Source organism: Pecten maximus, chromosome 10, assembly GCF_902652985.1.
Source record: "Pecten maximus chromosome 10, xPecMax1.1, whole genome shotgun sequence".
Lineage (NCBI taxonomy): Eukaryota > Metazoa > Mollusca > Bivalvia > Pectinida > Pectinidae > Pecten > Pecten maximus.
The window spans coordinates 33,880,459-33,899,722 of record NC_047024.1 but is presented as its reverse complement, the minus strand read 5'-3'; the positions used below and the strand labels follow the sequence as shown (position 1 = coordinate 33,899,722).

The 19,264-nt window shown below is 35.5% G+C and overlaps 1 protein-coding gene across 6 annotated transcripts in view; it reads left to right on the top strand.

Moving 5' to 3' along the window:
* The first annotated feature begins 2,243 nt into the window (after nt 1–2,243).
* Nucleotides 2,244–19,264, top strand: part of LOC117335577 (ras and EF-hand domain-containing protein homolog) — a 51,048-nt gene continuing 34,027 nt past the window's right edge. For 3 of the 6 annotated variants that reach the window (XM_033895665.1, XM_033895662.1, XM_033895664.1), the window contains exons 1-2: nt 2,245–2,410; nt 6,895–7,321. In XM_033895665.1, the coding sequence (XP_033751556.1) occupies nt 7,032–7,321 (290 nt within the window). In that variant the 5' untranslated portion in view covers nt 2,245–2,410; nt 6,895–7,031. Of the gene's footprint in view, nt 2,411–6,894; nt 7,322–19,264 lie in introns of all 6 variants that reach the window. The other 3 variants (XM_033895661.1, XM_033895666.1, XM_033895667.1) reach the window with 3 other exon arrangements.

Here is a 19,264-nt window from a genome sequence, read left to right as displayed (position 1 = left end):
AAAATATAATTTATTCGTGGGCATCTTCGCTAGCCAAGGCTTCTGATAACGTTACAATTTACATTCGTGGAGTGTAACGTAATCAGAAGCCTTGGCTAGCGAAGATGACATGTGGGTAAAATTTCTCAACTAGAATAGGATTCTCACTGTAACCACCAAACAGTTATAGAGAATTCCGGTATGTTTGTGTTTGTATCCTTGTTATAGTGCGATCTTATGTCGACCTCATAGTGCTGTAACATTAAAGCATACCCGGTCACATTATACTGATATCAACGGACGAAACACTCGTACAACTCCCAAAATGCTGAGCATTTGGCATGAGTAGCAACTACTATTTTCAAAGTAGTCTTTGGTATGTCTCATCCAGAGGACAAAATCCAAAGCCTTTTTCACAGGGCCGAACGCTCAACTCAAGGCCAAAATGAGGCAGTATTAACGGATACAGTAAGAAGAATTAAGTTGTTTAGAAAGAATAGAAAAGTTGGATCCCTAATTCAGTCGCTTCTTACGGTCACAATGATTTTTACGCCCTTTCTGTAGTGCAGAAACGTGAGGGACATCTTGAATTTGGAGATTTGATTAAAACCTCACAAACCCAGTTGTTCTGATATCAAGTCCTCACGAATCCGTTTTTTTTTCTCTCTGACACGGCCGGGGTTTTGTTTGAACATTGCGGAGAGTAAGCTAACTGGAGTTGTGATGATTGGATAGCATATCGACTGGGAATGGCGAGGACAAGTGGTGTCGTGATGGCTGGATAGGAGGACAACTTGGATTTCAATAGCGGGATAGAAGGATAACTGGATTTGTGATGACTGAAAAGTAGGACAACAAGGTTTGAGATGGCTGGATAGTAGGACAGCTGGGTTTGAGATGGCTGGATAGTAGGGCAGCTGGGTTAGAGATGGCTTGATAGTAGGACAGCTAGTTTTGAGATGGCTAGATAGTAGGACAGCTAGGTTTGAGATGGCTGGATAGTAGGGCAGCTGGGTTAGAGATGGCTGGATAGTAGGCCGGCTGGGTTTGAGATGGCTAGATAGTAGGGCAGCTGGGTTTGAGATGGCTGGATAGTAGGCCACCTGGGTTTGAGATGGCTAGATAGTAGGACAGCTAGGTTTGAGATGGCTAGATAGTAGGACAGCTAGGTTTGAGATGGCTGGATAGTAGGACAGCTGGGTTTGAGATGGCTGGATAGTAGGACAGCTGGGTTTGAGATGGCTGGATAGTAGGACAGCTGGGTTTGAGATGGCTGGATAGTAGGACAGCTGGGTTTGAGATGGCTGGATAGTAGGACAGCTGGGTTTGAGATGACTAGATAGTAGGACAGCTGGGTTTGAGATGGCTGGATAGTAGAACAGCTAGGTTTGAGATGGCTGGATAGTAGGCCAGCTGGGTTTGAGATGCCTAGATAGCAGGCCAGCTGGGTTTGAGATGGCTGGATAGTAGGCCAGCTGGGTTTGAGATGGCTGGATAGTAGGACAGCTGGGTTTGAGATGGCTGGATAATAGGACAGCTGGATTTGAGATGGCTGGATAGTAGGACAGCTGGGATTTGGATAGCTAAATAGTAGAACATGGATTAGAGATGGCTTTATATTAGGACAACTAGATGTGGAGTGGCTATATAGTAGGCCAACTGGTATTCGGAAGACTGGATAGTACGAAAACTAGGTTTCGGATGGCTAGTTATTAGAGCATCGAGATTGATGATAACTGAATTCCTGAAAATCAAATCACATTTATTCAGCTATAAATCCATTTTTTAAAAAGAACGCTGATCTAATACAGCTGTAAGCTTTTCTAATTTTTAATCATCAAGGGATTGTGTAATTCATTTTCCACACAAACCATACACCGTCAAGCGATTAGGAAACCCCTACACAAAATGGTCTGGTTATCTATACCTGTTTTAGGTTTGCTTTTGCGGTTTTGTTTTGTAAAATACTACACAGTATATCGGAATCTAAATATTAGTCTACTAATCATATGCATCATAAATTGGGCGAAATAAAATGTATAACATTAAAAAGTGTAGTATTAGTACAGCATCAAACAATTCTAGTACAACTCGATAGCGTTTATGGACCAATACCAACCCTCTACATAATATCAACTGTACAGATCACGCGGGGAACATATGGTGTTATTACATTACACATACGTATCATTGTCACGTGACACGTATATCGATTTCATTTATCCAGATAACGACTTCCTCAGGTAACAGTGAAGCGCTGACGACTAGCCGACATTAACGTCAAACCTTATCACTTACCTGTACCTGGTTTTAGGTTATATATACATAACGGGATCTTACGTAAACATCGGCATTGTTTTTGTTTTGATACCGGAAGTGAAAGTGTGGTGTAATTATCCCGCGGGTCGGACCGGTGGATTAACAATCAATTGTAAGTGTGGATTCACATAATCAGTGGATTTATCCATGTGTTTGGTCGGTGATCAGGAAGTGGGACACTTTTCTCGAGTACGAAGTTCTTTGTTTCCCTTTTTTGTGACGAGCTAATGATATCCATTTGGCGCATGACTTTGCGTCCTTCAGGTTCTTAACCTTTATATATGGCATGATTTCTGGTGTCGGTAACATATTGGTGGTGTGCTTTTCGTCATTCTGCATAGTAAACAATAAACAAACACTCATGTAAATACAGAATTATCCTTCCTTGGTTTTATTGGTTTTGGTCTTTTTGTTTCCTGTCGCCTCTGCTATATTACTTTATTTCAGAAAACAATGAATCTTCTTGGATGTTGTTCCAATGTTTCCGGGTGTAATATTGATTATTTGGAAACATATAAGGATACAATTCTGTTCAGAAAATCTTATTGTAAAACCAGTATTTGAAATGTTGTCTTTGTCACATGATTATAAAGATAAATTGAAACTTAGTATTAATGTCAGTCACCGAAATGAAATGAAAACGTATAACTAAAAATATCATTCTGGGTACAAACGTGGAATATGTAACTGACGGCAAAGCAAATAAATATCACGGGTCTTATTTCTCTGACACATGCTTACAAGGCGTTTTCGTCACTTTAAGTTGAAAATTTATATTTTGTTCATAAACAAGGACAACGCAACACGATCATGTTTACAAAGACTGAGATAGAAACAATTGTAGAATCTATATTTACATTTACACTGCAGCCCCACTATATAGCTTTACCAAGCTCACTTAAAGGTTACGAGTCCTTAACTTCCAAATCTTTATTATGACGTCATTGTTATAGTGACGTCATAATTGTCACGTCGGCGATAACTAAAGATGGCTGTTGAAAAGGCTGTTCCGTCTTTGACGATAATAATTTGTTCATTCATCGTCGGAGCGAAATTCCTGGATATAGTCTTTAAAAATCGTTGTCAAATATAAATATAAGCATTGAACTGCTTTCATTTGGAAGTCATGGGCTGATGAATGGCAACTGGACAAAGGCAAATTCAACACGAAGCGCTAGCGCGCTTCATTAAATTTGCCTTTGTCCAGTTGGCATTCATCAGCCCATGACTTCCATCTGAAAGCAGTTCAATGCTTAACTAACCTGCCACTTTATATAATGACAAAAGTAATATTAAATAACAGACAATATGTTCATAAGTGGGTAGTTTTTATTTTACATAGGTCACATTTGAATGCAAACATATTCAAAAATTAACAACGTAAGTATTCCTATGTATCATGCTACAGTTGTGAACAATCAAGTGCTCAGTCGCCGTCGGCTGCCATAGCTTTTACACCTGGTGCAAGTTGAATCAATATTAAAATTTTACACTTTATATTTAATAACAATATATAAATGTAACATTATACAAACGCCTTAGAGTACTTCTTTATTTCGGTCGATATGGTGGCATCACCGACATGCTTTCCTATCGACGCTTCCAGAAGTCAATAGCGCGGCTGTCATTTGAAATTGATACAATGTTATGAAAAAATCATGATGTCATTATGATTTCATACTATCATTTGAGATTGACACACTGTTTTAAAAATGGTTTCATATTGTCAGTTGGAATTAATACAATGCTTTGAAAAAGTTTCATAATGTCAATTGAAATGACACAAAGTTATGGGAAAAAGTCCACAACTCCATCAAAGATTTTCACACTCTTTTTTAAAAGGTAGAAAAACGTTAGGAATTGAAGAAACCCTAAATCTATAGCAAAGACAATATGACACAGTAAAAAGGAAATCACAATGAGACGTCACTAACATTAAAATCTATACTACTGAAAAAAGTTACAGTTTAATAGTTCAATACATGCAACGACATAAGCGGAATGTTTCGACTTGAAATTTGTGCTCCTATAGGGTCTCATCTGCAAGTAGTCTAGTCGACATGCTCGAAGATTAACACACATTTGCACCTTGGAATTCGACTTAGGCGCCGCTACCACGTTTCCCGAGATTCTGTGTAAAATTTGTGTTTTGCAAATACCGCATGATGTTTAGACTTTGATGAAGGTTTGTATGTAGATATTGGATAGACGGACTCCCTTGTGCTTCGTCTTCGAAAGTTTTCCATCAACACATCTCCGCTTTACGACTACAGTGGACCCCGTTAATGCAAACAAATTCAGAACTGGCAAAAATACCACGGAATGGAAGTTTTACATTTTAGTTTTGATCATTTGAAAGGGCCCAAAATAAATGAACATAAAATTTGGAAATTTCCGTCTCAATGAAAATGCATTGTACCAATCGCCATTTTGCATAAAAATATCACATTCCAGTCAAACCACTTGGTTTTGATATTTGGTGACGGTTATTTAAATGTTATGACACAAATGTCTCTACAGTCACTCTGCAATTGCTGTTATATGATATCGTTCCTGATATATAATAAACATTACTAATACAATTCATTTAAGTTCTGTCTACCTGTTTTATAACTCAAAATAAATTAAAGATGTGTCGATATATTCTGCCGATATATTTGTACTCCTAGCGGCTTTACATTTAATATTAATAAGACGATAACGATCAATGAAATGTCTTTTAGTGAATCTATTCAATAATGTATAATGTATCTATACATATAATGTCACTATCATATCAATGTTCCAATCAAAGTTTACCATATTGTTTCATTGCTACTGGAATGTGAATTTCGAAAAATCAAAATAAAGTGATATTATTCATATCATAGGAAAGTGTCGGGATGAATACATCGACCTATGCAAAACCCATTTCAAGTTGAATTAATGATGAAGCATGAAGCTAGTAAACCATACACTTTACTCAGCAGCAGCATCTGTTAGCCCAAAGGCGTTTTGTACCAGATTGTGAAGTACACAGTTCACTGACATACTTCTCATGTGATTGTCCTAAATACAATCATGTATGATAGTAAATAGGTAGCTTTCCATCCCAATGATTAGGTATATTAAGCGTAATTAAGGTATTGTAGGAAACACTGAAGGTACCAGCAGTACTCTTAATACTGTACAGTTACTACTCGAGACAATTTTATATTAGGTACAGGAGATACTTTAAATAATGCACAGTAATTACTAGAAGAAATGTTATATTAGGTACAAGAAGAATTCGAAGTTATGTAAAATGAATACTGAAAGTACTGCTATTTCAGATACAAAATAATTTAAGGTATTGGAGAGTAACTACCTCAAATAGTGTTATATTGTGTACAAGGCTTTTTTAAGGAGTTGTAACGTAACTACTGGGATACCGCCATATCAGGCAGTAAAAGTCTGAGAGGATTGAATAAAGGACAAGCAAGTGAAACACACCTTACAGTAATACACACAGTGTGTACCGAGCGGTGAATAAAACCTCATTTTTTTCCTTTCTGTGCCTCCTCATTGATTCTAGAGGCTAACACTGTAATTGCTTGAAGCGATTACTTCTTACAAAAAATAAAATAATAAAGTATACGTAAAACTTATAGAATAGCCCAATGTAAACAAAACCATTATTCATACTTAAAGCGATTAACATACGGCAACATATGGTTTCAGGAAAGACCATGCATGATTTTAGGACAAAAGTTCTGTAAGATATTGTACATAAACAGCGTGCTTTCAAGAGAAACAGCGCTGACGAAAACGTTTTAGTATATATAAGATCAGCTATTAATATAGACTGTCTAGTGAAGAAAATACCATGTGACGTGCAAGCAAATACTTCTGGACTTTTGGTGTAGCGGCCCATACTATTTCTTCTCTCAGTTCCTAGTAACATTTTGGTTTCATGACTTCTAGAACCCTAATAGTACCTTAGATTTTTTGTTTTTATTTTGATAAGACAAACCACAAGTAAGTTGACCATATTACAAAACAGTTATTGCCTTTTTGTTCGGTGTAGACGAGACTATACGGACCTGGTCATGAGTTTGTTCACCTCGGCCTGCGGGCTCGATGAACAATCTCTTGACCAAGTTCATATAGTCTCGTGTACACCTCATCAGAAGTCAATTATTGTATGGTATTAATTACAGCAACGTATAGAATTCGTTTGCCATGTATATACATATATACCTTGCTGAAAGTATTACCGACGAATTAATTCAAGCTTGTCATCCACAAATGTTTACATATCAAACCTATTGTCTTCATTAAACCATTCTTTCCACCTGCTGCTACACATCAAAACAAACTAATACTTTCGTACAACATCATGTTCTTGATAAAATCTCTTTACGGGATGATATCAAAAACCGATAGGTCGCGAAATATGTCGATAGTCATATGAGGGGTTCGTCGAAAGTTCTGATTTCTTCTCAACTGCAGATCAATTTGGAATGTATAGATTCATATTTCTTTATATCGTATATCGTGGATACTTTTTCCAATTTTAATAAATGAAAATATATATACTTGTGACATGTAAGTAGATTTAACATTATTATATTTCAGGACAAGCGAACAAGTGTTATGTGCCCCTGACAACAGGGTAGCAGGAATGGTCTCTTTTAAACCATAACTGACTTCAGTGTTTGGATTTAAAACGATATATAGCTAACAGTGTATACTATATTTTGTGAAGTTGAACTATGGACGACTGTTCAGCTGACGATCTGTTTTTGGCGTTGGATACTGACTGTTCTGGTTATATTGACAAATCCGAACTTGGCGTCGCCTTTCCGGATTTGGCGCCGTCAGAACTCGATGAATTATTCAGCTTATTAGACAAGAATAAAGATGGCAAGATCACTGTGCCGGAGTTTCGCAGAAGTTACAAAGACTGTATCAGGCAAGTGAAGAAGAGAAGAACATCGAGCCAGGATGGTATATTGGAGGACTTGGTTGGCCCTTTGGATGAGGGTCTGAAGGCTTTGTCATGGTGAGTACAAATCACTTAGCATTGCTTTGAATTAGAATTATAAATTCCAAACCCATTTCAATATAAATTCAATAGTCAATAATCTGCGAGAACAATCGGGTTAAATTATTCCTTATATTTAGACATGCCAATTATCAATGATATTTAGGTGAACACTAATTAATGTCAAATAATTTAAGAAATCGCTTGTATTGGGGTTTTTTTACGCCAACAAAGAGCATCCGAAATATGGACATCAGCTATGAAAGAGATTGGCTCGATGACTATCATTTACATCAGAAACGTTACTATGTTTTTTCTGCTGAAGATAATTTGTAACTCGTATTAATCTATATTGTATTTGGTCACGGCAATTATTTTTTGTCCTTCGAAAGGATAACGTCATCGAAAGTGTATGTAGGGCAGGTGGGATAGAATCGACAAAGTGGCCGGTCTTAATGTCGTTTTTTAGAATACATGTAGCGTTCTTACTCTATTTGGCTTTCAACAAGAGAACACACATGAAAGAAATAAGATAGACACATCAAGCAGACCAAAATGGAAGTTTGACATCATTTTTGCTGGTTTATGTGATACATTTTAACTGCATAATTGTGATCCAGCTATCCTGTTAATGGAATACCGTTAGAAGCTCTTTCCCATCTTATATTTTGGTTGTTTAAAGTTCGACATAGGTGGGGAAATGTTCCTGTTCCTGTAGTATATCATGCAACATATATTTTAAGATATATTTGCTAACAAACAAATGTATAATCTATTTGTTGTGCGAGGATTGATTACCTAATTAACCGAGTAACCGATCGACAAATTTTCGAGAAAACGGCCACAAAATTCTACCAGATTGACGAAGGTGCTTTTAATGACAGTGGATTTCTATATGAATGTTAATTACAAATAAAATCGAAAAATCCAATGGTATTAAGGTTGAAATCTCATATCAGTGTTAGTGTTAAATTTCTACATGCTCTTAGAGGTGACAAGACAAAAGACGTTTTCATAAGTATAGCCAATGGGAAAATAAGAAGCAACGATAAACCGAATATAATGTCGATCACAACCCATGTGGTACTTGGCTGTTTCGGTCACAATCCAGGAGTATTTGGCTGTATACTTTAAACCAAGGTAACCCAGTGTCCTATTCATTAACGTACGTTGAGATAGAGTTGTGATTAGTGGCAATCTGTGTTCCAGTGTAAGGGAACATCCTTGATCAGAGAGCGTGTTATGTTATGTAATACGACCTTGTAATAAATATCGTATGACACGTGTTATAATACTCTTATTATGTCATACATATCGTAAGACACATATGTTATAATACTCTTCTAACGTCATAAATATTCTACCATGCATGCATTATAATACTCTTGTGACGTCATAAATACCGTATGACACGTGTTATAATACTCTTCTAACGTCATAAATATTCTACCATGCATGCATTATAATACTCTTGTGACGTCATAAATACCGTATGACACGTGTTATAATAATCTTGTAACGTCATACATATCGTTAGACACATGTTATAATACTCTTGTAACGTCATAAATATCTTTAGATACATGTTATAATACTCTTGTAACGTCATACATATCTTTAAACACGTGTTATAATACTCTTGTAACGTCATACATATCTTTAGATACATGTTATAATACTCTTGTAACGTCATACATATCTTAAGATACGTGTTATAATACTATTGAAACGTCATACATATCGTTAGACACGTGTTATAATACTCTTGTAACGTCATGAATAAATGACGCTTCACGATTGTACCGTTTATGGGAAACGTATCGTCCGATCCTGAATTCGACTCTCCTCCATGACGTATTTAATTGTTTAAACAAGTTCAATAATAAGATATGGCATTCGCCTTAAGGCTCGTGTTATATCAAATCACTACACTTGACAAGTCGACTTTTTATTCAATTAATAATATGAGGTGACAGTTGTTCAATATTAGGATAGTCTAACAATTCAAAACATTTTAACATATATTACAAAATTATATATGCATGCAATTTTATCTTGAAATATATGCTTTAATAAAAAAAAGTATTTGTTCAAAATGTTTCAGAGAAAAAATTGAGAAAAAATGACACATTGTTATGGTAACAATTGCTGCTGAACGTCGACCAAGATGTTACCATTTAGGCGCACATTTATATCACATCACACAAAAATCAATGATCATCTTCAAATACAAGCAGTTAATCATGAAATATTGACGTCTTCTATATCCATCTGGCCGGCATATAATACAAAGTTTTATCTGGGTTAGTGTTACACATGTAATTGGGTGAATAGTACATTGGTTAGGCTGGATTTATCAGAAAACTTACAAAGTGATATGTTCCGTTAACAATACATTGGTAAGACTGGATTTATCAGAAAACTTACAAAGTGACATATTCCGTTAACAATACATTTGGTAAAACTGGAGGTATCAGAAAACTTACAAAGTGATATATTCCATATTAGTTGAAGAGCAAGTGACTTCACAAGTACATGGTATTAACCTAGGAATGAGACGCTGAATCGCTAATTCAACGCATTTAGAAAAATATGATAGTTATATAATCCTTATTCATGGTATTAAGAGGCAAATCTTTGGAGTTCTATGGGAGCATGAGCTTTTTTGTTCTGCTAGTAGAACCATACTTGCATAATCTAGAGCCCGTACTTCCGCAAAACAGGATGTTTGCTCTTGATTCATATGCATACTTCGTTTCTTACCAGCGACCCCTGAATATTTATCACCATTTTGACCAACACCAGTCGGTATATTATAGAGAACTACGTACGATAGCTGATTTGTGCCATTTCGTCTCGAAAGACGAAAATTAGCAAACCTTAAATTTCGTCTTTTCAAGGCGATAAGGTTTGTTATTTTTCGTCTTTTCGGGGGCGAAAAGTCGAAAAGACGAAATGTCACAAATCAGTCACCGTATGACAGCAAATAGCTTTAATGTTCCTAACATTCATACTGTACTCCTAACATTCATACTGTACTCCTAACATTCATACTGTACTCCTAACACTCATACTGTACTCTTAACACTCATACTGTACTCCTAACATTTCATACTGTACTCCTAACATTCATACTGTACTCCTAACATTCATACTGTACTCCTAACACTCATACTGTACTCCTGACACTCATACTGTACTCCTAACACTCATACTGTACTCCTAACATTCATACTGTACTCCTAACACTCATACTGTACTCCTAACATTCATACTGTACTCCTAACACTTATACTGTACTCCTAACACTCATACTGTACTCCTAACACTCATACTGTACTCCTAACATTCATACTGTACTCCTAACACTCATACTGTACTCCTAACACTCATACTGTACTCCTAACATTCATACTGTACTCCTAACACTCATACTGTACTCCTAACATTCATACTGCTCTCTAAGTATGCATACTGTTCTCCTAACATTTATGCTGCTCTCCTATCATTCATACTGCTCTCCTGACATTCATTCTGTTGCTTCTTCGAAATCATTAGGTTATAACATAATATCAGATTGTTTGTCTTTTTTCAAATACTGAAGTTACATTATGATTATGAGCATGAAGGTATTCAATGAGTATCAGTATTATCCCCTGATTAACACATATAAAAAGTGAATACACTATTTTATTGACTGGTGAGACGTGAGATACGTCCATTTCAAAAGAAACCATTCAAGGTTTTATGTTACATGTGAAAGCATGACGAAAACCACATTCGGCTTCTCTCTTTTATTTTTCAATGTGACACAACAGATGTCGGGCTGTGGTGATATTGATGTATTGTTTTCGCTAAGCCGTGTGAGTACAGACTGGTCGTGGGTGTACTTGTATGTATTTCGTCTCCACAAGTATGTCGATATTTGCTGCTTCGAACTGAACAGTTATTATTTTCAGGTGGATAATCATCATAATTTAAGCCTATTTATCTTTTATGAATAAAACAACTGTTAATCTAAAACAATTTCAAGCCTCTCTTTGTAAAATATAAATTAGGACAAAATAACAAAAATATGTTGAATGGTAGAATATAAACCCAATTAATGAATTGATATGAGAATTCATACCGTAGTTTTTCATAATTGTATTAAAACCGGGAAACTACCAACTGATTACAGGAAATTTCTAATGTGGTGCTCCACATTCTACATGTATATGTAAATGATCCACGAAAAATTATGTCATACACGCATGCGCAAAATGGTTTGTTTTCGATAAGCCGATCGCGAACTGGTTGCTGCCGAGAAGGCAAAGAAAGAGCGAGCAAAATCACAACATCATCTACGACTTACACAGTCAACGTGAGTCTATTAGACAATAGTTGAGTTTTTAATGTTGCATAATTAACGCTTGTAAAATATTTTTCAATTGAAGGAGTGAAAAGACTGCTACTAACATGTACTGTACCAGTCATAACTTATTTTCAATCATCTGGCTTGTTAATAGACAACAAATTTGTATGTGTGCATACGAGGTATATTTTTTTACATGTGGACAGCCTAATATCTTAAAAGCCTCATAAACACCATGCTATGGGAGAATCAGTTTGTTTAGACTCCATAATTCATTTCTAATTTGATTTTTTGCATTGTATGGAAGTCTCTGAATTTTTTTTAATCGCGACAACTTGTTTATGCTAGCTGATTCTTAAAAGTAATTTAAATAGTGTGAATTACACATACTGGTATCATAAGTTATTAATAAATTCTAGTAAATCTGTCCTGATTGATGACTTTAATGACTATTGTGTTATATTTACTCGCACCTCACCGAAGACCCATTGTAAACACATTGCCGATGAAACAGCCTAGCCTATTATCTATAGAAAGTCCTGTGAGAGCCATGCCAGAAGACAATTCACAGGCTATTTGTTGATGATTATTGAACTTGATATACTTCCTATCCTGATTCCTGAACATGAAATCATTCAGAAATAAATATGACTGCTTTACATTGAATTTCAAGTAACTTCCCTGATGCCTCACTATTGTGATTGTCGAAATTGCAAGCGATCTGCTCTCCCCGGCGGTTCAGGACATACCAAATTGTATGCACTGGATGCATGATATCTTTCAACAAATCCAAGTCTGGTAGAAAGAATTGCGCGTATATTGCCTAGACATTCTTAAGAGTAGTGTATCAGAGGTGACATCTGGATAAAAACCGACCGACGGCAATTTTCACTTAAAAACAACGAAAATATGTAGGTCATCTCTCTCCACATGCATAGTTCCCGCCATATATGTTTTCCCTGTCAACATCAACTCTCCAACCAAAGTCAGTTTTATATTTTGTTGAAGACTATTTGTTAAATATTCACAGCATGTGGTTGAAACAGTTTCATTTTGTATAATAACATGGTTTTATGTATGATATGTCATTTCTTTTATTGACATCAATTTTTATTTGAAATATAAATTTTGTTCAAAGAGTTCAGGGGTCGAAGGGAGATAACTCATAATTACTAATAATGGTTCTTAAAACAATTTTCAAAATTGATTTATTATTCAATTTTAGATTATCCCACGCAATTTTTCAAATATCATTAAAAAACAAATGTGGTAATAAAAGAAAAAAAGACCAATGCACTTACCTAAAAACTTTTTCTTTCAATTTCAACAATTTAATTCTTTTATTAAAATAAGATTCATGAAATTCTGAGACATGTCATAAATCACCATTTTAAGATTTTGCATGATTCTTAGGCAGACTGGTACTTAACGTGAAAAGCCACCATGAATTGGCTAGGAAACTTCTGGACATTTAAACCCAAGCTTTTCTATTTATCATCCGGGGGTGTAACACGGCATCTTCAGGGTTGGTTCAGGTTTTATCTTTATATGTTTATCACATACTTTTCTCATGACGTCATCCATCGCCAAACGTGTTATTGCATCGGCAAATGCTAGTAATAAACTTGCGTTTTAAGTTTTGACAATGCATAACAAAGCAGTACAAACACATTCATAATATATATGATTGCGCATATTTTTTCATTTGTATTTTCATTGATGAATAATGGTTGGAAGGCTGTAAATTCTAATTAAGAACATATTTGTCTCTTTGATTGTTTTTCATCCATTGAGGTCGTCACTCATATTCATGCCAACTATACGTAGATTGTTGGCAGTGATTGAATTATAAACATAACACTATTATGATTTGTTAAAAAAAATGTACTTTGTGTTAAGCGCTTGCATGATATGAGTAGTGTTTATTTTAAGTGATTGTACCAGTAACCCGGTAGAGTTTGTTTTAAGTGATTGTACCAGTAACCCGGTAGAGTTTATTTTAAGTGATTGTACCAGTAACCCAGTAGTGTTTATTTTAAGTGATTGTACCAGTAACCCAGTAGTGTTTATTTTAAGTGATTGTACCAGTAACCCAGTAGTGTTTATTTTAAGTGATTGTACCAGTAACCCAGTAGTGTTTATTTTAAGTGATTGTACCAATAACCCAGTAGTGTTTATTTTAAGTGATTGTACCAGTAACCCGGTAGAGTTTATTTTAAGTGATTGTACCAGTAACCCGGTAGAGTTTATTTTAAGTGATTGTACCAGTAACCCAGTAGTGTTTATTTTAAGTGATTGTACCAGTAACCCAGTAGTGTTTATTTTAAGTGATTGTACCAGTAACCCGGTAGTGTTTAGTTTAAGTGATTGTACCAATAACCCAGTAGTGTTTATTTTAAGTGATTGTACCAGTAACCCAGTAGTGTTTATTTTAAGTGATTGTACCAGTAACCCAGTAGTGTTTAGTTTAAGTGATTGTACCAGTGACCCAGTAGTGTTTATTTTAAGTGATTGTACCAGTACTCTAGTAGTGCTTATTTTAAGTGATTGTACCAGTAACCCGGTAGTGTTTATTTTAAGTGATTGTACCAGTAACCCAGTAGTGTTTATTTTAAGTGATTGTACCAGTAACCCGGTAGTGTTTATTTAAGTGATTGTACCAGTAACCCAGTAGTGTTTATTTTAAGTGATTGTACCAGTAACCCGGTAGTGTTTATTTTAAGTGATTGTACCAGTAACCCAGTAGTGCTTATTTTAAGTGATTGTACCAGTACTCTAGTAGTGTTTATTTTAAGTGATTGTACCAGTAACCCGGTAGTGTTTATTTTAAGTGATTGTACCAGTAACCCAGTAGTGCTTATTTTAAGTGATTGTACCAGTAACCCGGTAGAGTTTATTTTAAGTGATTGTACCAGTAACCCAGTAGTGTTTATTTTAAGTGATTGTACCAGTAACCCGGTAGTGTTTATTTTAAGCGATTGTACCAGTAACCCGGTAGTGTTTATTTTAAGTGATTGTACCAGTAACCCAGTAGTGTTTATTTTAAGTGATTGTACCAGTAACCCAGTAGTGTTTATTTTAAGTGATTGTACCAGTACCCAGTCAGTGTTATTTTAAGTGATTGTACCAGTAACCCCGGTAGTGTTTAGTTAAGTGATTGTACCAGTACCCCAGTAGTGTTTATTTTAAGTGATTGTACCAGTAACCCCAGTAGTGTTTATTTTAAGTGATTGTACCAGTAACCCAGTAGTGTTTATTTAAGTGATTGTACCAGTAACCCGGAAGTGTTTATTTTAAGTGATTGTACCAGTACCCCAGTAGTGTTTATTTTAAGTGATTGTACCAGTACCCCAGTAGTGTTTATTTAAGTGATTGTACCAGTAACCCAGTAGTGTTTATTTTAAGTGATTGTACCAGTAACCCGGTAGTGTTTATTTTAAGTGATTGTACCAGTAACCCGGTAGTGTTTATTTTAAGTGATTGTACCAATAACCCGGTTGTGTTTATTTTAAGTGATTGTACCAGTAACCCGTTAGTGTTTATTTTAAGTGATTGTACCAGTACCCCAGTAGTGGCTGCCGGATTACAGCATGCAAAGTATTATATATCTGTCACCGACCCATTACTATTAACCCACTACTTGTTTTAGCTTTGGTTAGATATAACCCTTAACAAGATTTAATAATAACTTCTACTACAGTTCTTTTTAACAGCTTTCTTCTCTATCGGCGATATTACTCGGTTTGCTATAAAAGACAAATTGTAATAATTGCACCGCTCATGATTGTTAATGTAATTGCGGCTTTGGGTATATAGATTTTATGTAGCTGAACGGATTATTGCCAATAAGGTTAACATAGTAAATAACAGCGTTATTGGTGCATACAGTCGCGTGCGAATATCTTAATTAAGTCTAATCACACCTGCATTTAGAGTATGACGAACGGGGCAAAAGGAATAATATCGCAACATAGATGATTTGTTTTCGCTTCAAACATTCAGGATTCATATAAAACCTTCAACCTGCAACCTTAAAGAATCCCAAACGTTACATTCCGTTAAAATGAAGGTTCTGTCAAACATATCCTCTGATCTGCTCTATGTATACATTTCTTGTTAATCTCTTTAAAACTCTTTATGGAGCACTTTTAATACTTTAATCAGTCAAGTTTGAATTATATTTAAGTTTGCAAGTCGTGTTACCCTTGACTCGTTTGGTATATAGGTGTTAAAGTGCTAAATTGATCAAAACTGACTTCAGGACACGTTACAATTGAATATGTTTATCAAAATTGATAATACATGCTTTTTCAATATATCAATTATCTCTAGTTTTATAGTATCTATCCAGTTTCGTTATATTTATTACCTTTGCAGTTTTAAGACTTTTGGTTGAAGTAATAATTTTACTACAGAGTTAGTGTTACATGTTTGACAATGGGATAATTTATTATCATATCAAACATTGGGTTTGCTACAATATATTGACGTCAAATATGTAGTTAACCTGCTCAAACTTGATTAGTATTAAAGATCATAGCCCCAATAACAACATGGCCATTGACGGCGGTTAGGTCTGTATATACATGATATGACATTAAGTGATATTACTGGCATAACACTAAATAACGTTTCATTTAAAGGTACGACAACCGGATCATACATAAGTAACTACTAAATACACTAAGATGGTCTGAGCAATGGTTTTAAAAGTATAGTTAGTTTTATAACTCAAATATACAATTTTCAGAATACTTCCATAGCTTAAAAATAACAAATTATTTCAAATCTATATTCAGGGTATAATTCAGAGGTATGGAACAAAACCAAGAGTATGTTGGACGCTTTATACTGTATATGGTGACCGATTTCGATCATGACTACAACGCGAAATGAGCAACAGTTACCAGTGGTTATACTTGTGCTTATCGTAAGCTGAGAATACTTTATAAATTCTTTTGTTGATTTTTAAGGTACTCACGATCATGTAGTACATGTATATTGTACTATTGACACAACTCTATCGTCTGTCCTTCCTTTAAATACTACACCAATATTAATATCACGATGCTACGCCTCAGCGGCTTACGTCTTTCGTTCTAGGGCAAACACCTGAATTTAAACATTAAACGTGCGTGAGAGAAAATAAGACATACTAATATTGACACTACTTATTTTGTGTAGCTCCCTCACTTTGTACCTACGTGTATACGATTGCTTATGTACCTGGGGTACGTGTGCAGGTAACAGAAGACGACATTTCGTCACAGGCATGACTAGGGATACCCCACAGTTCAGAAACGTGGCGAGGGAGACAAAACGTGCCGGTGGTGTGCCGGGTGTTTATTGGCTACGCCTACTCATCATGAAGAAAGCACCTGCCGAAAAGTGAATGTTATCACGAAGTGTAATAGACAAATTTAACTTGTAGCCTGGAGCTTATCGCAAATAGAATAGGGACCTTATCTGTAATGGCGACTGGACTATCTACACGGTGACGGAAGATTCGCTGCGATCTATGATGCACAAGTTTCTCGTATGTGTCAGTTCGGCTAAGACTATATGGTAGGATATTTCGACTGGATGATTGATTGCAACAAAAGGATTCGTCTGGGGCCAGGAAGTATACTTATTAACAACAACCATTCAAGTGACCTGGATGTACATACGTGTATGTAAAGAATAACAACAAGAAGCGTCGAGTACCTGTTTCGTTTCTTTATGAGTTACTAAAATACGGGTTGTAATCTTGAGAGAGTTACGGATTCTAACTGGGTTGGCCAGATGTAATTTCTAAGGAGTATAGACCGCTGATATTGACTATAAATGGTATATTCATCAGCAGTATTTGATGACATAAGATCAGGAAAAACTTTGTGAAGGTACTATACAGGGAACGTACTAATAAACAATATGCTATACGACTGGGTTTAAAATGAGAAAACCTCGAACATATGGAGAAACACGCAAGTGAAGACATCGTGTCCTCGAGACATCCTAACAAAACCCCTCCCGTACATCGTCGCCTCCCTCTTCTTTGCAAAACTTTGTCAGGGCGGTCAGTCTGAGGATGAGATATTTACCAAGGAATCTCTGTCCGAACGACTGAATCTGTCAGCCACTGAGCTGGACATTGTGTTCTCAGCGGTGGATAGTGATGAAGACGGCAAGATTCGAAAGAAAGATCTAGCACTGGATCTGTCAGGGTTTTCCCGTGGACAGTCCGTGTTTAAGTCTCCACGTTCATCACCAAGGCCACTGCCAGGAGTAGATTCTCTGACTGATGTAGCCAATACCTTCGATGGCCTGTCAGAGCAGAGGTTGGTTGTATAGCTTATGACACCTAACCGGTCACTCTGCTTTATATATTCTATATCCTATCTCTCTGTTTACAAATGAATACATATATATTTATATCGTATTTGCAGTATATACCATAAAAATGTATAATATCCTTTATCTCGTAGGCTTTTATGTTAAATTTATCAGTATGTAATATGACTTAATACATGTCAGTGTTGCAGCATATTATGTACAATGCATACCATGCAACATGTGAATGATATCTTTTTAATGTCATTCTACGTATCACAGCTACGGTACACTTCATATACCATCAACCATGCAGTCCTTTTGATTTCTTCAATTTTGTATTCTAAACTTGCTCACTATTTGTATGTTTTTTTCTGATATCCATCACTTTGTGGTTGTTTATTTGTGCTTTGGTGCCAGCGATCTTAGCTTACACATAACAAGATGATTAATCTAAAATTTATGAAGATATGACGTACCATATTATTGGAATTTTAAATTGAAAATCATCTGTAAATGGGCCTGATTCAGAAACAAATATCACTTAAATTAGCAATCATTTGTCAGGAAGTATTTAATTTTCGTCATAGTAGAACCTGTCTTCCAAAAGGAAATGGGGCTTTTTTCTGTACAGAAAAAATACCTGTTTGAAATACCAAAATATGGTTAATCTCTTAAGATGAAAGTCGTTTCGAACACATTGCAAGTGTGTAAAAAGATACCGGCATAGATACGTTTTTTATTATACGAAAGGGATTACCTTAACAAGTCTATTGAATCATCTGACACCTCAAAAATATAAATATCATATCATGTTGATAGTATAAACTGCGTAAGTATATGTGTAACAGGTCATGGACGAATGTAAGATATTAACAAAATAGTTCAGATTACCAATTAAGGTGATCTTTACTAGGTCCATTGTTGGCATTATTTCCCTTTAAGTGTTTAGATAACCCCATATACCGACATTATATCAGAAAGCTACACTGTGTACCAAGTTAATTATTGTTTACAATGTAAACATACTTCAGATTTGGAGGGTGTGTACTGGTGAACGGCTCACGAGTGGAAACACTTATAATGTGTATGAATCTGATATATGTTGTTAATGTACATATGATAGCATATCATTGTTAGGAAAAGTGGTGTGACTTTAACACGTTGTTTGTATTTTTCCTAATATTCAAAATAATCGTAGATTTTCATGTCTAGTCATTTAATTGAATTATATATCAAATACCAGCGTTACACAGCAACTACACAGAAAACACTGCAGTTATATAATGTTTTAT